Genomic DNA, 27938 nt, shown 5'->3' with positions numbered 1-27938 from the left:
TTCATCTGCTGTTTCTAGATTCCACATATAGGCGTTAATATACAATATTTGTTTTGCTATTTCTGACTTACTTCACTCTGTATGACAGTCTCTAGGTCCATCCATGTCTCTACAAATGACCCAATTTCGTTCTTTTTATGGCTGAGTAATATTCCATCGTATATATGTACCACATCCTCTTTATCCATGCATCTGTCGATGGGCAATTAGGTTGCTTCCATGACCTGGCTATTGTAAGTAGTGCCGCAATGAACATTGGGGTACATGTGTCTTTTTTTTTTATTATAAATTTATTTATTATTTTATTTATTTATTTTTGCCTGGGTTGGGTCTTCGTTGCTGTGCACGGTCTTTCTCTAGTTGCGGCAAGCGGGGGTTACTCTTCATTGCAGTGTGTGGTCTTCTCATTGTGGTGGCTTCTCTTGTTGCAGAGCATGGGCTCTAGGCATGCAGGCTTCAGTAGTTGTGGCATGCAGGCTCTAGAGTGCAGGCTCAGTAGTTGTGGTGCACAGGCTTAATTGTTCCGCAGCATGTGGGATCTTCCTGCACCAGGGCTCGAACCCATGTCCCCACCACTGGCAGGCGGATTCTTAACCACTGCGCCACCAGGAAAGTCCCCTGCTGGAAGATCTTTAATCATAGTTTCAATTTCATTACTTGTGACTGGTCTGTTCATATTTTCTATTTCTTCCTGGTTCGGTCTTGGAAGGTTATACCTTTCTAAGAATTTGTCCATTTCTTCCAGGTTATCCATTTTATTGGCATAGAGTTGCTTGTAGTAGTCTCTTAGGACGCTTTGTATTTCTGCAGTGTCCATTGTAACTTCTCCTTTTTCATTTCTAATTTTATTGATTTGAGTTCTCTCCCTCTTTTTCTTGATGAGTCTGGCTAAAGGTTTATCAATTTTGTTTATCTTCTCAAAGAACCATCTTTTAGTTTTATTGATCTTTTGCTATTGTTTTCTTTGTTTCCATTTCATTTATTTCTGCTCTGATCTTTATGATTTCTTTCCTTCTACTAACTTTGGGTTTTGTTTGTTTTTCTTTCTCTAGTTCCTTTAGGTGTAAGGTTAGATTGTTTATTTGAGATTTTTCTTGTTTCTTGAGGTAGGATTGTATTGCTATAAACTTCCCTCTTAGAACTGCTTTTGCTGCATCCCATAGGTTTTGGATCGTCGTGCTTTCATTGTCATTTGTCTCTAGGTATTTTCTGATTTCCTCTTTGATTTCTTCAGTGATCTCTTGGTTATTTAGTAATGTATTGTTTAGCCTCCATGTGTTTGTATTTTTTATGTAATTTATTTCTAATCTCATAGCGTTGTTGTCAGAAAAGATGCTTGATATGATTTCAATTTTCTTAAATTTACCAAGGCTTGATTTGTGACCCAAGATGTGATCTATCCTGGAGAATGTTCCATGTGCACTTGAGAAGAAAGTGTAATCTGCTGTTTTCGGATGGAATGTCCTACAAATATCAATTTAATCTATCTGGTCTATTGTGTCATTTAAAGCTTGTGTTTCCTTATTTATTTTCATTTTGGATGATCTGTCTATTGGTGTAACTGAGGTGTTAAAGTCCCCCACTATTATTGTGTTACTGTTTATTTCCACTTTTATAGCTGTTAGCATTTGCCTTACGTATTGAGGTGCTCCTATGTTGGGTGCACCCAACATAGGAGCACCTCAATACATATGTGCTGGGTGCACCTATATATATTTATAATTGTTGTATCTTCTTGGATTGATCCCTTGATCATTATGTGGTGTCCTTCCTTGTCTCTTGTAACTTCTTTATTTTAAAGTCTATTTTATCTGATATGAGTATTGCTACTCCAGCTTTCTTTTGATTTCCATTTGCATGGAATATCTTTTTCTATCCCCTCACTTTCAGTCTGTATGTGTCCCTAGGTGTGAAATGGGTCTCTTGTAGACAGCATATATATGGGTCTTGTTTTTGTATCCATTCAGCAAGTCTGTGTCTTTTGGTTGGAGCATTTAATCCATTCACATTTAAGGTGATTTTTGATATGTATGTTCCTATTACCATTTTGTTAATTGTTTTGGGTTTGTTTTTGTAGGTCCTTTTTTTCTCTTATGTTTCCCACTTAGAGAAGTTCCTTTAGCATTTGTTTTTGAGCTGGTTTGGTGGTGCTGAATTCTCTTAGCTTTTGCTTGTCTGTAAAGCTTTTGATTTCTCCGTCAAATTTGAATGAGATTGTTGCAGGGTAGAGTAATCTTGGTTGTAGGTTCTTCCCTTTTATCACTTTAAATATATCATGCCACTCCCTTTTGGCTTGTAGAGTTTCTGTTGAGAAAGCTGTTAACCTTATGAGAGTTCCCTTGTTATGTTATTTGTTGTTTTTCCCTTGTTGCTTTTAATAATTTTTCTTTGTCATTAATTTTTGTCAATTTGATTGCTATGTGTCTTGGTGTGTTTCTTCTTGGGTTTATCCTGCCTGGGACTCTCTGAGCTTCCTGGACTTGGGTGGCTATTTCCTTTCCCATGTTAGGGAAGTTTTTGACTATAATATCTTCAAATATTTTCTCGGATACTTTCTCTCTCTCTTCTCCTTCTGGGACCCCTACAATGTGAATGTTGGTGCGTTTAATGTTGTTCCAGAGATCTCTTAGGCTGTCTTCGTTTCTTTTCATTCTTTTATTCTTTATGCTGTTCCGTGGCAGTGCATTCCAACTTTCTGTCTTCCAGGTCACTTATCCGTTCTTCTGCCTCAGTTATTCTGCTATTGATTCCTTCTAGTGTATTTTTTATTTCAGTTATTGTGTTGTTCATCTCTGTTTGTTTGTTCTTTAATTCTTCTAGGTGTTTGTTCTTTAATTCTTCTAGGTCTTTGTTAAACATTTCTTGCATCTTCTCGATCTTTGCCTCCATTCTTTTTCCGACGTCCTGGATCATCTTCACTATCATTATTCTGAATTATTTTTCTGGATGGTTGCCTATCTCCACTTCATTTATTTGTTCTTCTGGGGTTTTATCTTGTTTCTTCATCTGGTACGTAGTCCTCTGCCTTTTAATTTTGTCTTTCTTTCTGTGAATGTGGTTTCCATTCCACAGGCTGCAGAATTATAGTTCTTCTTGCTTCTGCTGTCTGCCCCCTGGTGGATTAGGCTATCTAACTAATCATACATTTCTTAATCATAATTTTTGAAAATTGGTTCATAGAGAAACAGATATAGTTATCAGCAAGTCACTTGAGTCTGTACTTTAGATTTATTTGGCTGTTTATTATTTTTTTTTAAATTGACAATCCTACTGCAATGTTCTCTTTAAGAATTAAAACTTGGGAAAAGATATGTTCACCCTTATTACATTCTGATCCTGTTTCACCTTAACTCATCCTTGTAGCAGTAAAAAGTATTGTTTAATTAGATTATTTGTTTGTACTTTTGTTTATGAACAGACTATCTGAATTCTCTTAAAGGCAGAAACACCACCAACCCTGTGAAGAGTTTAACAAATCACAGTGGAGAGTTAACTCGAGCTATATATGTTGATTTAACTCAACATATTTTTTACTGGCTTATAAGCTAAAATTTTTTAGAAAACAGGGGCAGTGTGTTAATTTTAATAAAACCCTGCATGAACAGCAGCTACCATAATGCTGCCCACAGTGGGTCAGATAGGGAGCTTGAGGTTGCATGTGCACACAATCATTCAGCAAAACATAAGGATTATTCCCCCATTTTACGGATAAGGAAACAAGGCATGAAGAGGTTCCATAACTTGCCCAACGTGGCCTCATAGTAAATGGCAGGGCCAGCCACGAGCCTGGCTCTGACCAATGCACTAGCCCAGTGGGTCTCTTCTGCAGCGACTGGGTTCTTACTCAGCACTTAACAGGACGTCTAAGAATGAAGAGAGTAAAACAGCTTCCCAAGGCCCTGCTCTCTTGCAGGTGGTGGTCTTCGTTGGGTTATTTGCTAATATTTACTGAGTGCCCAGATTTATGCACTGGCACAGAGGGCAGCGCCATAAGCACAGACCTTGATCTGCAGCTCATATTCTGGGATCACGTCCTAGGGAATGTCATCCAGGTTTTGGAAGTGCAGACTCCTCAGTTATAGGAGGATGGGGCACAGGAGACCCCTCCCTCGGAAGCACATGGGAGGAGGCTTTCTGGCTCTCTACCCCATAAACTTCTCACTAAAACAGCTGGTTGGTACATTCCATTTGGTGAAGGCTCCTGGGATAAGTATGCTTTCAAATATTCCTTTTGCACAATGCCATGATTGATAGAAGTTTGCCTCTAAGTTAGTTCTACAAGAAAATCAAGGCAATCAATAGCTAATGTTCTCAATTTTCCATAACAAAGAGGGCAGGAGTGGGAGAGCCTGACTACTTATAATGCACTGAAAACCCACAAAACTAAGTTTAGTCAATAGCTTCATGATCCTCCCCCATTAATTAAATCTATTTTAGAGAGCTCCTTGGCTAAGCTTCAAGTGGATGGATTTGAAAGTAACTGGCCCACCTCATTTTCTGGTGGAGAAACAAACAAACCTGAAATTACCAAAGAGTAGGCAAAGGACTTCTGCAGAGAGAAATGGACAGCTCACCAAAGAGTTCATCTGTATATTCAAGAACTGATTATAAATCTGTCCCCCTGAAACCAAGAATCGTAGCATTGTCTAGGTGAATCATAATTCTTCTTTCAATTATGAAATAATACTTGTCTAATTAGCTAATTAGCTAATTAGCTTGCTGTCCAGTTACAGTAAACAGGTGACTAGAGCAGGAAGTGGTTACTTTCTGGAAGACCTCTAACAGCGCTATCTTTGTCAAAAGCAGATTTCATCATCTGCTGACCTATGGATGTATGAGCAGCTGAAGCCAATTTAAACAGTACCAGCCAAGCCACTGTTTTTGCTAAATAAAAATTATGTTAATGACTACATTATTGTCTACAACGAATTTATTGGTAACATGAACTTACTTGTCTGATAGTTCAAATGAGGATACATTCACTGCATCATCAATTAAGGATAAATTCACTATAATTCCTCCATGTTTCCATAGTTCATCATAATTCATTGACAGCAACAACTGACTTACTCAACAAAGGGCCCAGGAAGAGGGAGAATATAACACTTTTCTAAATATACACAGGCTACCATACGACCCAGCAATCCCACTACTGGGCATATACCCTGAGAAAACCATAATTCAAAAAGAGTCATGTACCACAATGTTCATTGCAGCTCTAGTTACAATAGCCAGGACATGGAAGCAACCTAAGTGTCCATCGACAGATGAATAGATAAAGAAGATGCGGCACATATATACAATGGAATATTACTCAGCCATAAAAAGAAACGAAATTGCGTTATTTGTAGTGAGGTGGATGGACCTAGAGTCTGTCATACAGAGTGAAGTAAGTCAGAAAGAGAGAAACAAATACCATATGCTAACACATATATATGGAATCTAAAAAAAAAAAAAAGGTCATGAAGAACCTAGGGGCAGGACGGGAATAAAGACGCAGACCTACTAGACAATGGACTTGAGGACACGGGGAGGGGGAAGGGTAAGCTGGGACAAAGTGAGAGAGTGGCATGGACATATATACACTACCAAATGTAAAATAGATAGCTAGAGAGAAGCAGCCGCATAGCACAGGGAGATCAGCTCGGTGCTTTGTGACCACCTAGAGGGGTGGGATAGGGAGGGTGGGAGGGAGGGAGACGCAAGAGGGAAGAGATATGGGGATATATGTATACGTATAGCTGATTCACTTTTTTATAAAGCAGAAACTAACACACCATTATAAAGCAATTATACTCCAATAAAGATGTTAAAGTAAATAAATAAATATACACAGGCTAAAAGTTTCCAGTTACTGTACCTCTCTTTCTCCCTCTGCCCCCATACCAAACTTTGCCTCCATATGCAGACTTAAGAAAAATTCTGGGCAGTGGCCCCCTGGCAGTATGAGCTAAGGTCACCTCTTCCATTCTTGTTCTACAGGAAAAAAGCGTCACATCCCAGCCTCATCCCAAGGTATCCAGCCTACACTGGAGCAAGGCAGATGTGCAGAAGTACCACCACTAATATGATGTATGCCGAGGGAAGTAGATATAGCTGGACCATCTGAGGGAGCAAACACCTTCAGGACTCCTTAGTGAAAGGACCAAAGGGGAGCAAGAAGGATAGAACGAACCTAGTAAAAACAACCTTCAAGTTTCTAGAAAGGGCAGTTTTCCCCCAAGTGTTCCATGTGGTCACTCCTAGGGAGAAGGCAGGAGGGAGAGACACCAAGGAGAATAAGGCCCTCAGGCAGCAACTCCAATCTTTTCCCCTCTTGGTCTGTTCAAAATAGCTACAGAGAAGTGAAATAGTTATGGGGAAGTAAATAAATAAGAGCACAACTCAGCACTCTTTCAATTTGCACATTTCTTGCAGTTGGACCAATTCTGGCTAAATTCTTTAAGTCTGAGGCTTCGCCCAGCATCTTTTGGTTACCCTGGTCTTAAAGAAACCAGAGAACCTCAACATCTGACCCTTCAGCTAAAGTCTAGGATTTGGGGCCACCGCAGTCTTGGAGGGAGGGATCCTAGACTATTAGAAAGCTCCTGGCAACACCACAAGTTGCCCAGCCCAAACTTCCAGAACCTGTCTAGTCCCCCAGAGAGCTAGAGCTCTGGGAGAGAATTAGAGCTCAGCTGCCCCGATCTCGAAATTAAGACACAGAGATTCAGATTGGTTCAATTATGTTTCCCAATGCTACGAATGAAGGGTGAGCAAGACATGCAGGTCTCCTAAACATTCTCAGTCCAATGATCCTTTTCTGACATTATGGGAATTCCCTGGCGTCAATCAAAATGCCAAGTTGTTTTTATTGGGCTTAAACTCCAGGGGGAGGAAGGAAGGTTGGTAGAAGAATATCTCAGCATTTTTAAGAAATCCAAAGGCCTTTGCAAGGTCCTACATTCAACTGTGTTTGGATACCTCACCTAAAATGCAAGTACAGTTCTGCCATTTTAAACCATTGAGAGAGTCACACCAAGGGGAATAAACAGTACTTGAAAAGACATTACTGGGCCATCAGAAAGGGAGGTGGGAACCTCTCTGAATGTGAACCTCTTCCACAATCCTACCTTTGTATGTTCATCTAAGCTGGGGGTTGCTAGGCAGATACAACTTCGGGTATTTAATCATAACCTAGAGGTAACTGCCAAAGATTCAAATAGACTCTTAGAACATTGAACTATATAAAATTTGTTTCACTGTAAATAAAATCTTAAATTATAACTTTGTATAAGGTTTTTAAAAAGCAATTTTTTTCTTTGTAGTTTTTCTGGTGAAATATTTGTTCAGAGAGGCAAAGAGTTAAACAATTCAGTTCCACAGGAGAAAAAAAAAAAAAAACACAATAACTGTATAAAGTTTCACTCTACTTAGGTTGTTACAAATGCATCCTTTTGGTTTTGAAAAAATGTCACTAAACTTCTATCGTGACTTCCAGGATTTCAGTCAGGAGTGACAAACTTTAAGACAAACAATTATGAACCAGAATATCATTTCTCTCTGAGGCTACAAAATGATCAGCTGGGGTCAGAGAGGCTGGTTCCAGGGGACAAAGCTCTCCACAGAAACCATAACACACATGATTAGGAGAATCATTTTGCCACATGACAGTTTGGAAGCCTGGCCAGAAGCCCCACAGATTCCGCAATGGGAACACTCAATGCTTTTCCGAAAGAACAGAATCAACACTTTTTAAAAGGACAGGAGATTCAATTCACATTTTGGCCTCTGCAGTTCTCACTAAAGAGCGGTAAAGTCTTAGATATAGGAAAGAATGCAAGTGTACTTGATCCTTTGGGTTGCTCTAACCCCAAAAAGTGAAGCCCCAGCCTCACTGCAGCAACCTGACCAGGGGCCAAGAGTCCCCAGGCCTGGGCAGTGCCTCTGGCTCCTTTGTCTCCACAGCCTCTGTGACAGGGAAGGTCCTCCTTTTGCTCTGCAGAGCTCCAGCCAAGGAAGCCTCAGCAGCAATCACAACAGGGCAGGAAAACAAGCACCTTCCCAGAAGTCCTTCCACTCCCCCGGAACCTTTTATGCAACCAGCACGCACTGGAACATTTGCACAGCATCTTATTTCTGTAAACCTAATAATATTTTTAAACACGCTGGAGGAGGAGACTCCATGGAAGAGGTCTGTGAGGAATCTTTCTATAAAGAGAAATTTGTGCCGCTTTTCACAAAAATCATTCCTCATTTGTCTCAAAAATTCCTGATTTTCTTACGTACACTAGACAGACTAGAGAGAGTATGTGTGGCATAAATTTGTTTATCTCAGGGTCAAGCTCAAGATGACAGATGATGGATATGTGCTGTAACCCCCCACAGGGAATACTTGCACATATCGCGCTGGTCACACTGGGTATCAGTCATATCGAGCTGGAACCAATGACTTACAAAATGCATCCCAGGTGACTTACCTGAAACATTGGATAGGTCAAGAACGTCTCCAGCATCCTCCCCTCACAGGCAGGGTTAGCTTCGTACTGTTTTAAGAGTTTGTCAAAATCTCTGTTTTGCTTACAATTGGCGAGCACTTGGAGGCTGTACTGGTGATTACGCACAAATTCTTGATAAATGTTCAGCATGGGGAGCAAAATATCAAACAGATCAGCTGGAAAGAAGAAGTAAACATGGCAGTTTCTCTTGATGCTCTGTAAATTATCCAAGGTACAGGGAGAAACTGTTCACTCTGCAGGAATGGCAGAGAGCAGCTCCTGGCACCAGGTGTCACACTACACGGCCCCAGTCCAGCTGCCTGAATGACTGACCTGGTAGAACACACCCCACAGTAGAGCCCAACTCTAAACCCCAAAGAACCATGACGGACCAGGGGAAAGGATCAAAAGGGCAATGAGACAGAGTCCCAGTGCCTGAAGAAGCTCACAGATCGTTACGGAAATTCAGATAGCTTAGGTCGAATAACACTGAAGCTATTTTACTCTAACTGTAGCCATATTAAGAGAAAATCTTCTCCCTCTAAAGCATGGACTTACCTAAAATTAACGTAGGCCAATTGGCTATCCTTGCCTTCAGTCCTTGATGAAATATTTCATGAAGAAACATGATTGTTTCGCTATAAAAAATGAAAATATAATTTAGTCACTGCAAAGAGTCTATTTTGTTAAAGAAGCCCCTTGAGTCCTTAAATCCTTAATAAATACATGATATTCATGTCTCTGAGGGCCTCCAAACTGTACACCCAATAATGACATGGATTATACCAGCTCCCACAAAGCAATTTATCTTTCAGACAACCTGAAAACCTCAAAGAAAATTCTGAGCTAAGCCTCAAATTTTGGAAGATGGTAAGCACCACATCACTGTCATGTAACCCTCTTTATCGATTTATAATAAAAACAGCTTTCTACTGTTAGGATGTAGCCCTTCTTCAACAGATAATCAGAAAATTAGTTTTGATCCTTCTCTATTCAGATTTAATTCTAGACGCTAACTCGGGGAAAGCTCTCTTTCACTAAAATGAGTTTTGACAGGAGAGAGGGGAAAAGACTTGACAGACCTCTACCATTACCACTCCTAAGACACCCATGACAGAAATGTAGAGGAATCTTCTAAAAAGGATGGAGCCTATACAGATATACTAAACTGAAGAGATACATACACATAAATTAGAGATCCAAATTTCTAAAAGGTTCAAGAAGGGTGGTTACCAAAGTAACATTTGCTTTCTCCTCATTCCTACTGGAATGAGTCTTTGAAGGCTTTTCTGAACTACCACATCAGCAAAATCAAATACAGGATTATTCATGTCAGTGAAATACTTTGGTTTGTTGTAAGTCCAATTCCACTACAAGAAACATCAATGGGAAGTCCCTACTATTTCCAAATGGTCCATGAAACACAATAGACACTGCTTGAAGACTGTGATTTGTTTTTCTTGGATAGAAATTTTAACTAAGCAGTGTTTGTTGTTTAATGATTTCAACCAAATCTAGTTTGGTAGATACTGTAGATTAGTCTTTCAATCTCCATTCCATCCCCCTTCTAGGTGGAGAGGATAGAGAGGTGAAACTACATTTCCCAGGCTCCCTTGCAGATAGGGTTCTAGATGTAAATTCAGTTCCACCCATAGATGCACTCGGTAAGACATGGAAGGCATTGTATTTTTTAAGTATAAACTCTGTGTTGAAATTCAAAATAATTGATCTGCCTAGGGCTTCGATTTCAGAGACAAGGAAAGAGAATGTAGTTAAACAACAGAAATGACAACAAACATCCGATAAGCCTCACCTCTAAAAACATAACTCTTCAAATCTCCATCTGGGACCAAGTATAGTAAATAATTGCTAATCTGTATGAAGAACATATAGCTTTCCAAAAAGAGGCACAGTATCTTGATTCAGAATTTAAACAATATGACAGACCTGGCCTTCCACATTGCAGATCAGGAAATCCAGTGGAAACATCCCCAGAGGCAGCCTAAGACCAATGTGGTACAGGCTTTGATGGCATCACTATCAGAATACATTCACAATTCTGTCCATTGCCATTAGAACTGTTGAAACTGCATACTTAGGAGACTGAAGTATCACCAAAATGCTACCTGTATAGCCTGAGGATCAAGAGCTACCTCTCATTCCCTTAGGGCATCTCACACACTTGAGTGGAGCCACTGCCGCCCAACGTGGGGAGACCTCGCAACAGAAAAGCTTAGCTTTTAATCTTATGCTATCAGACTACCGCCCATCATCCTTCCATTTTCCAGTCTTCTACAGAACCCCAGCCACTCTTTTAATGCCTTGAGCTCTTAGCTCCCAGATCACTGTCAGTCCTTCCCCCAACACTACTCTTGTCATAATTTTTGGTGACTGTGATACACACACAAACAACATTGCAATGACGTAGCCTCTCTTGGGTCTTTGAACTTCTTCCTCTTAGGATCTTGTCTTCCATTGACCTCCGTCAACACTACCTTAATCGTACTCCAGACCTTGTCATTGTCAATAACTGCATCCCCTTCCCTATCTCAGTTTTAGGCACACTATTCTATGACCATCTCCTTATCTTTGAGTTCATTGCCTTTCGAAACCTGACTCCCAAAATCCCTTCCCACCACCAGGACCTGAATCCATCGATCCTGCCACCTTATCGCTGACCAAAAACCCTTCACAACATCATTTCCTTCTCAGAACAGTTTAGATTCCATGGCTCAGTGTTATAATCCCTTCCTTGCATACACCTTCAACTCCCTTCTTCTTTTCTCACTTCATCATAGTAATCTCGCACAATACCAGTACCATTTAAACCCAACCCTTCACCCACTCTGCACCTGCACCCATGCAGCTGAAAGTGGCTAAAGAATATACAGCTACTCACCGTAAAGTCATAACCATGAGCCTAATATGGGCTTTTAGCGCTACCTAGCAGTTATATTATACTTCCCTCATCCCATCCATTCAGTTTTTTGCTCCTTGATCACTATTTCACACTTTTTCCTCTCTTCCCTGACTCTAGCACTTCCCTCCCATCAGCACTGTTACCCGATGTCCTTGCTTCTTACCTGCATATGTGTCCAGTACTATTCCTTCCCTGTCCATCTAATGCCAATCTCTTGACTTATTCACCACATTCTATCCACTTCTGCCTATGCAAGTTTACTGCTCCAGCAATTCTGCCCTCTCTTTCCTACATCATTCCCCCCCTCATTATTGTTGTCATTTTTATCCCATCTAAACACACACACACACACACACACACACACACACACACTTCTTTATATTTTTATATTTACTTCCAGGTACCACCCTGTTTCTCTGATCCTCTTTACAGCAACCCTCCTTGAAAGAGTTCTCTCTACCAATTCTCTCCAATTCCAATTCCCCTATTATCACCTAATCAGGCTTTGGTCCCCCATTAAAGTTACCAATATGTTCCAAGTTGTTAACCCCACAGTCAGTTCTCAGTTCTTATTTTATTTGACCTTTTTGACACAGTTGCTCATTCCCCCTTGCCTTGGTTTCCATGACAGCCCATCTTCTGGTTTGCATCCTACAACCCTAGCTGATCCTCTTCATTCTCGTTTGATGGCTCTTCATATTCCTAACCTCTAAATGTTGGCATGCCCCAGGGCTCAGTCCTTGGTCTTCTCCTCTCATTCATTTGTGCTTACTTCCTTGGTAATCTCATTCAGACTAACAGCTTTCAATACTATCCATATGCTAGTAGACTCCCAAATTTATACCTTCCAGCCCTGAAATCCAGACTAATAGCCAATCCTGCTCACTTGATTTCTACATTTGGAATCGCTAACAGCATCTCAGACTTGACAGGTCAGGATAAAAACTCTTCATCTTTTCCGCTAAACATGTTATTATGTCAATCTTCCCCACTTAATAAACAGCAACTCCATCTTTCTAGTTGTTCAGGTCAAAATCCTTGGACTTTTCTGCAAAATCCACATCAAACTCACCAACAAATCTTATTGGCTCTACATTAAAAATATACCCAGAATTCAATCACTTATCACTACTTCCATTACAATCATCTCTTGCTTAGACTATTGCAATAGCCACCTAACAGGTCTCCCTGCTACAGTCGTCTTTCACCTGGTTTACTGAAATAGCCATGAAACTGATCTCCCTACAGTATATTCTCAACAGAGAACCCAGAGTGAACTTTTAAAACATAAGTCATATCATGCTACTTTTCTCCTCAAAACCCCACCAATCTCTCCCCGTCTCATTTAGAGTAAAAGCAAACATCTTTACAATGTCCTACTGTTATCTCTCTGACATGCCCCTTCACCCACACTGACCTTGGCAGTTCCTCAAACAAGCAAGGCTGGCGTGCTCCAGCCTCAGGCCCTCTGCACAGGTGGTTTCCTCTGTTTGCATCACTCTTCCCCCAGGTAGCCACATGGCTAGCACCAACTGCAATCTCTGCTCAAATGTTAACTTACCTTTGAGGCCTTCCTAAAGATTGGCTAGAGAAACTATGGAACATTCACATAATGTAATAGCATGTAGCAATTTTTTAAAAAATAGAATGCCCTTTAGATAGCAGTATGGAAAGATGTCCAGGATATATTAAGTGAAAAAAGCAGGTATATATTAAAGTACTTGCCTTTTGTGTAAGAAGGGGGGAAATAAGACTGTATATTCATGTTTGATTGATCTACATCAAGAAACACTGAAAGGATATAAACAAAACTAATGAAAACAGTTACAGATAGCAAGTGAGGAAAATGGGGTGGGCAGAGACACAGTTCAGAGTGAGACTTCTAACTGCTGTTTGATGTTTTCATGTTGTTAAATAATTTTTTGAACCATGTAAATGTATTATCTACTCAAAAACAAATAAACTAAAATTTTAAGTAAAATATCCAAGCAGTCCCTTTCCTCCCTTCTCCCCTTTCCTTCTTTATTTCTTCCACAGCACTCATCACCATATAAAATACTGCATCTTTCACTTATTCATTATTCATTGTCTATATTCCCACATCAAAATTTAAGTTCCATGAAGGCAGGGACTTTCTGTTTGTTCACTGATGAATCCTCAGCAGTAAAGGCACTGTAAGTATTTACTGAGCAAATAAATTTACTAGAGATTCTCAGGCTCTCTGTCAGTTTTTGTTCTTCCTAAAGTACTTCTGTATAGATTACATGTAAAGACCCATTAATCACTCCATTTCCCTCAGTTTATGAAGGAGATAATCTTCCCCAGCACACACTCAATAACAAGAAAACATACGTCAAATAGAGAAGAAAAAGAGAAAACTAGATGCCAGATTCAAGATAAAGATATGAAAATTGGGGGTAATAATGAAACGCCAATGATAGCTTTCTTATTTTCAATATCATAAGCTCATAAAGGTGAATTTACAACTCTTCTTTTAAGTAAGTAAAGCAAAAATTCTTTTAAGAAATACAAGTAGGTTTTTCACATGGCTCTTTAATTTATGCCAAGACAAACCTGTTGAGAAAAATACTGCTGACATCATCGTGGCTTATGGGGGGCTTCTTGGAGCTGGCCGCCATGCGCAGGGGCCGCAGGAAGCCGTTGACCAGGATGTAGAGCTGGTGAACGTACTCCGACTCGGCCTCAACCATAGTGAACACAATCTGGTTCCTCTTCCTCATACTTTCAGCATGAGGGGAACAAATGTAATCTTGCACAATGGTCTTCCATTTCCTTCTACATAACCATCCTCGCATGAAGCTCTGAACCTACAGAACAACAACAACACAACAAAAAACAAAACAGGAATCTCAGGGCAGTGTGAGATGGCCTTCTAAAGCCAGTCAGTGGGGTGTCCATTCTGTGCCATACACACCCTGCTCTTTCATTGGTGCACTGGTGAGCCCACCACCAGAATAAATAATGTCAGGCTTTGCACCAGATAGCAGAAAAAAGATGACTTTAAAATAATATTTTTCTCAGCTTCACAAGTTTCTTCCACTATTTAAGCTGTTTAAGCCTGCCTATAAGGACATCAGAAATTAATAATATCACATATTTAGTTGTTAACATTTCAAGAAAGGAATAAACTACAGGTTTATTCTTTAACAACATAAAACCAGATATTAAAAATTTTTTTAATTGTGGTAAAAAAACACACATAAAATTTACTATCTTAATAATTTTTAAATGTATATGTCAGTAGTGGTACGTATATTCACATTGTTGTAGAAACAGATCTCTGGAACATTTTCATCTTGCAAAACTCAAGCTCTATAACTAATTAAACAACAACTCTCCATTTCCCCCTTCCCTCAGCCCCTGGCAACCACCATTCTACTTTCTGTTTTTATGAATTTAATTACTTTAGGTACTCATATAAGTGGAATCATACACGTATCTGTCTTTTTGTGACCGGCTTATTTCACTTAGCATAATGTCCTTAAGGTTCATCCACGTTGTAGCATGCATCAGGATTTCCTTCCTTTTTAAGGCTGAATAATATTCCATAGTACATATGTACAACATTTTGTTTATCCATTTATCTGTTGATGAACATTTGGGTTGCTTCCACTTCTTGGCTATTGTGAATAGCGCTGCAATGAACACAGGAGTGCAAATATCTCTTCAAGATCCTGCTTTCGATTCTTTTGGATATATACCCAGAAATGGGATTGCTGGATCACATGGCAGTTTTATTTTTAATTTTTTGAGAAACCACCATACTGTTTTCCATAGGAGCTGAACCACTTTACAATCTCACCGACAGTGCAAAAGGATTCCAATTTCTCTGTATCTTCATCAGTACTTGTTATTTTGGGAGATTTTTTTGATAGTAGCCATCCAAGTGGGTGTGAGGTGATATTGCACTGTAGTTTTGATTTGTATTTCTCTGATGCTTAGTGATGTTGGTCATCTTTTCATGTGTTAGTGATTTCTCTCAAGAATCACCTTTGAGAGAAATGTCTATCATCTTTAGAGAAATGTCTATTCAAATCCTTTGCTTACTCTTAAATCAGGTTTGATTTTTTTGTTAAGGCTGAGTTTTTTTTTAAATTAAGCTTACAAAATAAGTGTTAGAGATCAGTTCATAAGACCCCTTCTTTTTATAGATGAATAAACTTGAAGGCCAAGTCTAGTTGCAGCTTTCCTGTGTGGTTAGTCACACAGGAACGACTTGGCCTTCTTTTACCTGCTTTTTGTTAACTATAAGGACTCTCTTTTCCAGCCACATGGGCAAAACACATGTTAACAATTTACAATGGTGTTACTTTGTGGAAAAACAAAAACAAAACAACAACAACAAAAACACGAAATAAAACTTAAGATCAATTTTTTTTTAAATATTTATTTATTTATTTATTTTGTTTTTTGGCTGTGTTGGGTCTTCGTTTCTGTGCGAGGGCTTTCTCTAGTTGCAGCGAGCGGGGGCCACTCTTCATCGCGGTGCGCGGGCCTTTCACTGTCACGGCCTCTCTTGTTGCGGGGCACAGGCTCCAGACGCGCAGACTCAGTAGTTGTGGCTCACGGGTTTAGTTGCTCCGTGGCATGTGGGATCTTCCCAGACCAGGGCTCGAACCCGTGTCCCCTGCATTGGCAGGCAGATTCTCAACCACTGCGCTACCAGGGAAGCCCTTAAGATCAATTTTGTAGGAACATGAAAGGCTCTAAAATTGATCTGAATTCCCTAGATATGATTTGAAAAATAACAGGCAAACTGGACAAAGTGCACTGGCCTTTGCGTTTCAGCCAACAAACATTTACTGAGCATCTTTTAAATGCCCAAGTAAATGCTGGGTGCTAAGCAGATACGTATATGTCATAATCCTTAACCCAAAGGCTCTGCTACTAACCTACTGGGTGAACTTGAACTCTGGGCTCCATTTCCTTATCTATAAAATAACTGACCAAAATATCTGAAGTCCTTTCTAAATATTAAAAAAATTATATGATAATTTATTAGGATTTGTTATATCTAAGTGGCAGATTCAGCAACAAAGCAGGTTGCAAATTCATATATAATTAAAAGCATTAAATTACTACCAAATATTTTTTTAGTATCATTGTTTTCTTTTCAACACATTCTTATACTTTTTATTTTTTTACACTATTTCACCCATATGGTCTAAATTATCATGCACTTAAACAACTACTCTTCTTTTGCAATATTTAAAATTCTCTCATTTACCAACTGATGTCAGCATACTATCAATTTTTATAACAGGCATTCATACAGTTGCCATACCTCAAACAATAAAAATTAAACACATCTTAGTAGAATTATGTGGAAGAAATTATATGCATATTATTTGGAGAAATCTAATGGGAAATTTCTGTGGATCAATTTCAATTTTTGGTCTCTTGAAGTTAAAAAATTATGTTGATATTTGTCAAGATCAGAATAGAGAAACTAATTCATTTGTAAACATCCCTTTCCACACAGACATTAGTTTGACTGGGGACACAATGGACCATAGAGTTAAATTCAAAATGTATTTAACAAGTTCAAAAATGAGGTTTTAAAAAAATTATTTCTATTAAGAAATAGGAAGATAGAAACTGTAAAAATTGTGTATTTTATCACTATTCCTCCATTTAACAGAAGTACTTTCAAAAATCAACTGAGTTTTGTGTTAAATAAAATCTTTCTATTTACTTTGGCAGGTATTACCTGCTGAGCAAAAGCTGGCTTACTTACTTACTATCAGTTTCTACAACAGGATTTTATTACAATTGTTATTTTACTGATACCTTTGTTTATATGCAGCTGCATAAGCATTCATCTTGTAACAATAAAATAAAGCAAATTCAATTTAAAAAATTTTAAATTCTAAGAGAGGAATGTTGTTATTTTACTTTGTTATTTCTTGAAAACTGAAAACAGTGCAACTTAGTCCTAAGGAGCATTTCTATTTCAAATTCTGAGCAATATTTAAAGTTTTATTGCAACTGAAGGGGAATAATTACTTAGCATGAGAAAATAGGAATAAAAAAAATTTAGAAGAAATAAAGTTCTTTAACTGTGAAGCTTTTCACATAATGTTAAAGCTGAGTAAGTGCTTTTATGCAGGACAATTAAGATTATGGAACTCAAAATCAAGATGACATAAATCAAACACAGCAGACTAGAGTGAGTGCCAGGGTCTGGTTAACTGCAAAATTTCTACAGTTGTAAATGGCAATAAGGTGAAAAGAGCTGCTGATTATGTGGATGTTAAACAAGAAAGAAACAACAATAAACCAGAAACCTGAGCAGATGTATTGACTCACTCAATCTTCTCACACGTTCAAAACAAAACAAACAAAAAAATTCTCTAAATAAGCACTGAAGACTAAAGCTAAAAGAAATGTTTTTGAAATGCAATTTAAAAACTACTCCCCCCAAATACACACAAAATCAGAAGATTCAGCAGCACTTAAATAACCCAACTGGAGAACACTACTGTCTGGCTTCATATCCGGCTTTGGCATCCTTCTCACAGAATCTACAAGTGGATTCCCAGAACTGGAAAGAAATCTCAAGCTGAAACTTTTCCAGAGAAGCAACCATGTGTTATCACTCTGAAGGGCAAGTCTGGGAGCCATCGGAAGAGAAATACCAAGATTGTTCTCAGCTCAGAGTCAGGGTGGCAAAGACATCACTACAGAAAGACCACTGGTCACCACGCTCTCCCAAAGCTGGAAACCCCCAGCATCCTACCTTTTTAATCTTCTTGATGTCTGGATCCTCATCTTCTTGATTGCTTTGGTAAGGTCGCATTCGTTCCTTGGTTTTATTAAGAGCGATAATCTATAACACAAAATTGGTCCATTTCATGATTTGGGAAATACTAGACTATAGCCATAAATCATAGGAAGTTATGCCTACAAGGTAGCTTATCCTCAGGAAATGTTCACTTTTTATGCACCTTATCTTCCTTCGGCGCTGAGGCAGGAGAAGCCTGACCTTCACCTCAAGCTTGTTTTGCTATGCTACTAACAAAAGTGCTTATAAGAAGTGACTGTGGAAAGTGTGAACTGGGATCTGGTTTAGAGAAATGTTAGTCCAAAACTGGGCCCTGACTGCCAGTGATGACCAGACCAAGGTCTTCTCAGCCTCTCAGTGACATGTCAATCATCTCACCAAAGGCAGCTTCCTGTAATGCCCTGTGATCTCCAAATGCAGTGACACTCAGCTCAAAGCTCTTGCTTCCTATAATCAGCCTGTGGCCTTCCAAGTACACACGGTATAGCACTCACATATCTCCTGGGGAAAATGGTAACTGCAAAAGGAACTTCAGAGCTTAGGGGTTGGTCCAAGCCAGCCAAGAAAAGACAAAAAGGCAAAAAGAACTGAAACAACTTGGGATCTCTTTAAGGACCCAGCTCAGTTCTGTGACCTATGAAGGGTGACTCAAAACCAGGTAGCCTCTGAACTACACTTAGTAATGAAATTCCCTGGACTATCACTCAATTGCAGGCTCTTGCAAACTTAAGGACCTACTCAGATTTACTAACAAGCAAACACTTAAAACACTGGGGTTATAATTGCCCCCCTCTACCCTGTCTTTACATTTTGCCCCATTACCAAATACTCTCTTCTGCCATTTTTCTGGCAGGGAAGTGGGAAAATAAAAGGAGTAGGAAATAAGTTATGGTTCCTGTCAAGCGACCACACAAGACATACCTGCTACTGACAGTTTCTAGCTGCAATATATACTCAGACTAAAATAGAACAGAGTGAAGACAGAGAAGCACACACAAATAAATATTGGGGAACATCGCTTGGTGCTGAGTTCCTCTCATGGAGTAAATGCCAACCTCTTTCACTTAGCAGACACGCATCTGCTCCAGCTAACTGTGGCAAAGACAGAACACAATAATTTTGTTTTAAATTACAGTGCCTGGTATAGTCTTTTAAGATGCAGGTTTGTTAAGTTTTCTGTTGTTGTTTTCACTATCTCAGATTTCAGGGTTGGATCGGGAAGTTAACAGCACTAATGATACGGTGAACAGTCTGCAACTTATCATCATCAGAGAGGCAATCATATCCCAATAGGAATCAGCTTATACCCATGAGCTATCTGCTGGAGGTGATGTACACAGGCGGCAGGAGGTGAAAACCCTCCCAGGATTTGCACAGTATGTCTTAGAAGAAGACTTGAGGAAATGGAGAAGAAAATGTTGAATGACAGAAAAACGACAAGAAGTTACCAAGGCTGAGGAGCTGCATTGTTTCTGTCAGCAAGGATACAGTTAGTAGTAGTAGGTTTCCTTCTGTCCTATTCTTTTCTTTGGAGCTAAGAAGACACTACTGCACCACTGGTCAAAAAGAGTAGAAAAACCTCATTTGCTACATTCCTCTTCAATTCTTCAGATATTGATCACTTCCCACAAGGAATGACAGGACAGCAAGGGAAGGTATACTCAGGTTTCTGTATACAGACGGAGGCACCTCGGAGAGAAGGGAGGACCCAGACACACCAACATGGCTGCCGGCTCCACGACCACCTTCTGCTGTCATTGAAGTCAATCTCACCACCTGGGGGTGCAGAGCCTGAGGAGTTTTTAAACTTGGAGCGGGGCTGGAAGTGAATTCCAACTTCAGGAAAAAATGCACCCTAGCATTATGTCTTATACTTTAATGAGTTTTTCAAAATTCTAGAGGGGAGAAGGTTGGACTCCTGAGCTTGAGAAAAAGTCAAGACTTTCTGAATTCATGTTTGGACCTTCCTTAGTTGTCATTCAGACTTTACATGAATCCATGACAGACTCACAATTATCATTACCATGAGTCAATCTGAAAAACAGTTAAATATTACAGTCAACTCTTGAAATAGTCAAGCAAATGAAGGACATCAGGAACACAAATAATTTAAAAATAGCATATTATCCTGATATTTTACTGTAGCGTATTTACCTAATCCTAACATAGACAATACATTCACTTCTCATGTATGTGTTGATGGCAGAGGAACTAAATTTGGGATCAAAATTTTGCCCTGATAGGTCTTAAGTAATCATGAGGAGATGACAATAGACATGAAACAATGAGAAGGAATCTATCAACTGGGAAATACCTCTGATTTAAGCCTTTCGATTTCTGTATCTTGATCTTCAAGTTGATGTCGGAGTTGGTTAGCTGCAATTTTTTCTGTCTCTACGATCTGAACTAGATGAATGTACTTCTGCATTAACACTTCCCTCTCAATCAAAATGTCTGCATAACTTAAGAGAAAATTACAGTTAGTCACTGAGATATTGTTCTACCACAGTTTCATACAGAACAGCATATACTACATTTATTTAAAAAGAAGCCATAAACATAGTTTGTTAGCTAACTCTACTTTATGTAAACATTAATGTTTGGCTTACATTTGGTATCCTTTAGCTATACAGAATTTGAATCATCATCATCTTATATAACCTTTAGAAGAGTTCATTTAACGATGGCTGCGACCCACAACTTTGTCGTATAAATGAGAAAGATGCAAAGAAAATCTATTGTTTTATAAAGAAAATAGTGGATCTCCTTTAACAAAAACTGAAGTCTTTGAATTGATGGCACATATTCAAACTCTTTTACTGGGTAAGGCACTAGCCAATCAGAACAGACCTGCTACCGAGCAGAATGAATGCAGGGACCATCAGAACAGGCACTGGCTGGAAAGAACGATGATGACTGTACCAGTGACCACCAGCCCAGCCTGGCTCTCTCTAGAATTATGAGACCATTGACTTCTCTCTTTCCAAAACCAACAGAGGCAAAAATTTCATTCTAAAAACAAGTGTAGATTACTGGGCCCTAAAATCATCAGCCTAACTTGTGTATACTTCTTTGGCCAAGTGTGGAAAAGGCTAAGTTCTCTCTTAGGGTTTTTTATTGATCTCTGTGGCACCTAGATTTTTGCTTCCAGATCTTCTTGGCACTATTCAGGGTAGCAAAATGTATGTTCCTCCATTCACATAATCTTTCCCAAATGCTATGATAATAGTAATAAATAATAATTATTATTTATTGAGTGTGTAGGATATACCACATATATTCTCATTCTCCCAGCGACTCCAAGAGATATGCTTTATCACCCCAATTGTACAGAGAAAGAATCTGACCCTCACAGAGGTCACACAGCTAGTAGGTGGCAGGGCTGGGATTCAAATCGAGGTCTGTCTGACCCTAAGCCCATGTTCTTAACCACAAGCTAAACTGTCTCTCTAATGAGAAACAGCACACTGGATATAAAGAAGAATATTACAACAGCCATGTTTTGGGATATCTGCCCACTTGAGATATCTTCTACCCACTTACCTCTTCTTTGAGAACTTGGGCTGTGGCAGCCATGTTTATAACACAAAATCTGCCCTCATGACCACACTTCACTGGTCTAAAAAAAGATAACTGGCCCAAGCTAAACAAACTGTTTTCTTTCTCCTTGGAATCTCGGATTGTGCCTCTGACTTATTTGCTTGAACTGAGATGATATGAACTTGGAAGCTGAGGTTACTACTGTTGGTTAGCTATATGTGGCCAAACCCATGCCAAAGCAAAGTAAGTCTGCTGAGAGAGAAAAGAATATGCAGATGTTCAGAAAAACAGAGACAAGAAAGACAGAAAGGTAATGACTTCCTGGGTTCCTGTTGGCTTCTAGTTTCTGGTTCCAGACCCTCATGGTATCTGAATATAATTTTCCCCTTGGGTTTGGTGAGATACTGTTGCAGTTTCCACCTAATAACTTCTCTTTTTAACCTAAACTAGTTTGAAATATCTTTGTGTTACTTGGAACTAAAAGAGTCTTAAGACAATTCTAAAATCACAATTTTAGTTCCATTATCTCACATTCTCAGCACTTACATCACGTGTGCCATTAGTGTTAGAAAAAAAATACATAGTGTCAGCAATATTTTTAAGTCACTTGTTCTAAGAAATTACCCTAAGACAGTAGAAAGAAAGGCTGTGTAAGTGTAAGTGGGAAGAGGGGGAAAGAAGAAAAAAAGAGCACAGTCTTCACAGAAATATGCTTTGGGGTACTTTAAAAGGAGAAAGTAATAACAGAGCATGAGAAAATTAGTTAATATAATGAAAATTCTGCCCTTTCTCATCAATTTTATTAGAAACATGCCAAATTTCTTACAAATATGTTAGATCAGTGTTAGGTAGCAAACGAGTATTTTATTTTCTCCTATAAAAAGAAAAAGTCCAGACCGGGATGTGCAGCTGAATTCATGCAGACTCATCACCGATATCTGCCTCCCTTCACTTCCAAGATCCCACTGAAATGCTAGGAAAATTGTTTTCTGTTTAAAGAATGAAACCATAACAGCATTATAAAACAGGAAAATATGCTGTCAACAGACCAGAAGTTTTGTGAAATTCCATAAAGAGAAAAACCAAGTAGAATCAAAGTGGTGGGAAAAGTAGAGCAAGGAAACCACACATGCAGACCACTTGCAAAAGCATGGTTCCCACCAAGAACGGCCAGAGATGCTCCAAGCCAGAATCAACAAATACAAAGGACGGGAGTGGGCAAGGGAACGATCATCAGGGTCTTTCATTAAAAAGTGACTTCAGAACATCTGGAAGTTAGGTTCCTCCTCTTCCCATTCTCCAAGATAAAGAAATAAAAAGCACAACTGGCAGGAATGACATGTCCTCAAGTCACAGCCCAAGACCTGCTCTCTATAGAAAGGAGGCCATCTTCCTGAAGAAGGCTCCTCATGGGGAGGCTAGACTCAGAGAGAACACAGCTTGGCTTTACACCACACATCCACTGTAGACAGAAGAGAGAACCAAAAAAGGAAAGGCACTGAAAGGGACTAGGAGTGAAATACACTATGAATTTTCTATTGTGTAACAAATTACCACAAACTCAGTGGTTTAAACAACACATATGTATTATCTCACAGTTTCCATGGGTCAGTTTAGCTGAATCCTCTGCTCAGAGTCTCATAAGGCTGCAATCAAGGTGTCAGCCCAGGTGCATTCTGTTCTGGAAGCTTGAATGGGAAAGAACCCACACCCATGTTCATTCAGGCTGTTGGAAAAAGTCATTTTCTTGCAGCTATAGAACTCATGCAGTTTGCTTCTTCAAGGCCAGCAGGAGAGCATCTCTGACCTCAGGGAGGGCCTCCATCCCTCTTACATTTGATTAAGTCAGGCCCACCCAGGAAAATCTCCTTTTTAATTAATTAAAAAAATCAACTGATTCAGAACCATAATTACATCTACAAAACCCCTTTTCCTTTGCCACAGAATGTAACCTAATCAAGGGAGTGACTATCCCGTCGTGTTTGCTATATTCTAGTAGCTGATAGCAAGTCACAGGTTCCACCCATGCACACTACAGGGAATAGAATCATACAAAGGGGAGTCTCAGCCAACCTTCCTGCTGTCTGCCCACATACCTGAAAAGGAAGCCTACACAAGTGGCAGAGACCCTACATTCACAGTCACAATGTAAACCCAGGCCAGCTACCTATAATAACCCTCAAGATCCTTCATTTATAAACAAAGATCACTAGACACTTGAGAAAACCAATCCCAAAGAGAAAGTAGTAGGCAGCATGTAAGATGACCCCTAGTGGTCCCTGCCTTCTGGTATTCATGTTCTTATGGAACCCCTTCCTCTTGAGTGTGAGCTGGACCTAAATGACTTATTTCTAAGGAACAGAATATGGCAAAAGTGATGGGATGGCACTTCAAGATGAGTTTACAAGGAGACTCTGGATTCCATCTTACTGGCCTTCTCTTGCTGTCTTGCCGGTTTGTGCTGGAAGCCAGTGCCATGTTGTGAGCTGCTGCACGGAGAGGCCCACATAGATGGAAACTGAGAGAGGCCCCCGGCTAACAGGTGATGAGAAACTGAGGTTTCAGTGCAACAACTGGTAAGGAAGTGAATCCAGCCAACAATCACGTGAGCGAACTTGGAAGCGGATCCTTCCCCTTCTGAGCCTTCAGATGAGACTGCAGACCTGGCCAACCCCTTGACTGTTGGCTTGCGACCTTAGGGCAGAGGCACCCAGCTAACTCGTGCCTGGATTCCCAACCCACAGACACTGTGGGGGACAATAAATTGTTTATTGTTTTAGGAATTGTGGAGTAAATTGTCAAGCAGCAAGAGTTAATAAATATAGCCTCAAATGAACAAACAGAAAAGATACTAGAGAAACAAGGCTAATTCAGGTAACAGAGGTTTATTATCTTCAGAGAGATACAGAAGGATAGTAGAGCCATAAGGCAAAAAGGGGCTGCCACGGAAAAGAAGTAATCAGATAACAGGAAGAGTTCTTGGAAACAAAAACAATTATTAAAATTTTACAGGTCAATGAATGTGTTAAACAATGGCTGAAAACTAAGCTGGGTGGTTGCAGAGAAAAAGAACACTGAACAAAAATACAAAGAGATAAGAAATAAGAAAGAAAACTGAGCAGCATGGAGTACAGATCCAAGAGGTCTAAAAACTATCTTATGGAAGTTCCAGAAAGAAAAAAACAAAAACAAAAACAAAAACAGAGATTGTGATGGGGAAGAAATAATCAAGAAATCAAAGAAGACTTCTTCAAACTGTTTATGGTACAGTTTAAATAGAAAGGCTAATCCTAGATCAGCTCGGTGCTTTGTGACCACCTAGAGGGGTGGGATAGGGAGGGTGGGAGGGAGGGAGACGCAAGAGGGAAGAGATATGGGGACATATGTATATGTATAACTGATTCACTTTGTTATAAAGCAGAAACTAACACACCATTGTAAAGCAATTATACTCCAATAATGATGTTAAAAAAAAAAAAAGAAAGGCTAATCCAAATGCCAGAGAGAATAAATGAAAAAAATTTAACACCCTGACACACCCTGGTAAAATATCAGATCTCTAAGGATAGAGAAAATGTATAAAAGCTTCCAAAGAGAAACCACAGGTTAGCTAAAGAAAGCAGCGAGTATCAAGATGATACACTTCTCATCAGTAACCTCGGATGCTAGATCACAATAGAGAATTGAAGGACAATTATTTCGAACCTAAATTCCTACAGCCAGGCAACCAGTCAATCAATCAAGTGCCAGTTCAAGATAGAAAGAGTTTAGTAATGACCACGCTTACTACAGGAGAAAAATTATGAGGAGGTTTTCCAACCAAACAAAACAGAAAACAAAGACAAAAGATGACATGGAATGCAAGAATACAAACCTTTGATGAAGTAAAGGACACTAGAAAGAAATCAGAAGTAAATGCATGCAAGATTCTCCTTCAAGGAGCAAATATACAATTGCATATGATTATATTTCATTCTCTGTGGAACCAAACATCAGCCGTGATAGTTGGTACGTAATATTTGTAAAACCATGATGTAAATACCCCTCACTGTTTTTTAATTTTCAGAATCAACAGAGGCTTAATTAAATTTAGAGAACAGAAGGTAAATGTTTAAAAGTTTATAAACAGAGAATAAATAATAGTGAAAGTAATAAAACCTCAGGGTTAGAAGAGAGAAAAGAACAATAAAAACACATTAAATGTCTTAATTTATGTACCTCATAGCAGAGAGTCAATACATACTGCCCAAAGTTGATAAATTAATAGAGGTTTAATGATATTATTTTAAGATAAAAAGTCAACCATTGTAAGAGCCAAAAGTAGTTAAGTAACAAAAACAGAGGGGACAGAGGGAGGAGAGGTAAGAGATATTGAAAGAGTGTTAAATTCTTCATCTTTATAGCAGGGTGCCAATAATACTGCCTAAAATTACTGAGTCAAGAAATAGACAAAAGGACTTTATAGAATATAATATATGAATGACTAATAAATACAGGAAAAAGGTCCTACTTAATCAAAGAAGTTAAAATTGTTTATCAAATGTATCAAGAGTTTTAGAAAACAGTGCTACTCGGTACCAGTAAAGATACAGTAAAATGGGTACTCTCTACTGGAGTGAGCCATTCCAGAGGACAATGTCACAATATGTATCAGAATAGGTTAAAAAGGTCATACATATCCTTGGTCACAGTAATTTCACTTCTAATAATCTAACCCAAGAAAAATAAAGACTTGCAAAAAATGTACAAAGAAACAAGATGTTCATTCATTAAAATAAATATAAGAAAATGGAAACAATCTAAATATATGTGTCTATAATATGGAAGTGATTAAAAAAGCAATAGTACATCTACACAATGGAATGATACAAGCCATTTAAAATCATATTTTAAAGAATAGTGAACATAATGTAACATACCCAAGACTTACTAATAAATGAACAACAACAATAACAAAAACCCCAGGAGATTAAAATAAATATGATTTGTGCATGCACATGCACACATGTTCACTTGCAGAGAGAGAAAATTATGTATATCACAGCTACAAGGGGTTGGGAAGTAGGGGAGAGAAAGAGGGAAAGATAGATACTCCAAACACAAAAAGGAGTTTTCTCTGGTTGGAGCAATTATGGGTCATTATTAATCACTTCTTTTGTGCTTTTCTGTATTTTTCCAACATCTCTATAATATTAAGTGGAACCCCAAACACACACGCACAAGTCCTAATGGCAGTTATTTACTCTGTGAGGTGGGATTATGTGATGTTTATTTCCTTCTTTATAAGTTTCTGTGACTCCAAATTCATTCTTTCATTCAATATTTATTGACTGTTATGTACCCAGAAACTGTTCAAAGCACTGGATACAGGAATAAACAAAGTAGGAAAAAAAATCTGTGCCCTGGTAGAGTATATACTGTACTGCGGAGCAAAAGACAATAAAATAAATAAGAAAAATATGTATGTTACCTGGTGATGGTTACCTTAAAGGAAAAAATGGAGGAGTAGGAAAGAAAGTGGGGGAAATGGGGTTACAATTTTAACCAGGGTGTAAGAGAGGGTCTCTTTAACCAAGAGACCTTCAACCAGGGTCTCACTGAGAAGCCAGCACTGGAGTAACGATCTGAGGAGTGAGCCTTGTGTCCAGCTGGGGGAAGAGACTTCCAAGTAGAGGCAAGAGCAAGTGCAAAAGCCCTGTGGTGGGAGTGGGTCTGGCCTGTGTGGGGAACGGCAAAGTGGCCGGTTTACTGGGGGGAGTACGTGAGAGGCAGAAGAGGGAACAGGATTCTAATGCATGTAGACCAATATAGAGTGTCAGGTTTTTACCCTGCATGAGATGCTGAGCTTTAATCAGAGGTGTGGCAAATTCGACTTTTTAACAGGATCACACTGGTTTCTGTGGTGGGAAAGGACAGAGGTGAGGGGTGGAGTACAAGGGAAGAAAGGGAGACCAGTTGGAAGTTCCACAATAATCCAGGAAAAAATGTTAGAGATTAGTCCAGCATCTAGCATGGGGCCTGCCACAAAATAGTCATTCAAATGAAGTCACTTTCAAATGAAAAAAAAAGTCATCTAATGTGATTTATTTTGCATGGTTTATTCTTCTTCACAAAATACCTTTCATTTCTCACAATTTTCAAGTCATTCAAAGTATTTCCTTTGGTCTCCATAGCTTACTGCTCTTACTGGGATATC

The 27938-nt window shown here is 39.1% G+C and overlaps 1 protein-coding gene across 5 annotated transcripts in view; it reads right to left on the bottom strand.

Moving 5' to 3' along the window:
* The window catches only part of RASGRF2 (Ras protein specific guanine nucleotide releasing factor 2), a 230134-nt gene that overhangs the window by 133477 nt on the left and 68719 nt on the right, over window positions 1–27938 (bottom strand). For all 5 annotated transcript variants that reach the window (XM_082375417.1, XM_082375418.1, XM_082375421.1 and 2 more), the window contains exons 3-7: window positions 20517–20664; window positions 18158–18247; window positions 13972–14225; window positions 9036–9115; window positions 8460–8653 (exon numbers count right to left, since the gene is read on the bottom strand). In XM_082375417.1, the coding sequence (XP_082231543.1) occupies window positions 8460–8653; window positions 9036–9115; window positions 13972–14225; window positions 18158–18247; window positions 20517–20664 (766 nt within the window). The remainder of the gene's footprint in view (window positions 1–8459; window positions 8654–9035; window positions 9116–13971; window positions 14226–18157; window positions 18248–20516; window positions 20665–27938) is intronic.

The sequence above is a fragment of the Balaenoptera borealis genome (assembly GCF_965194805.1).
Source record: "Balaenoptera borealis genome assembly, chromosome: 2".
Classification (NCBI taxonomy): Eukaryota; Metazoa; Chordata; class Mammalia; order Artiodactyla; family Balaenopteridae; genus Balaenoptera; species Balaenoptera borealis.
This window is presented reverse-complemented; position numbering and strand designations above follow the sequence as displayed.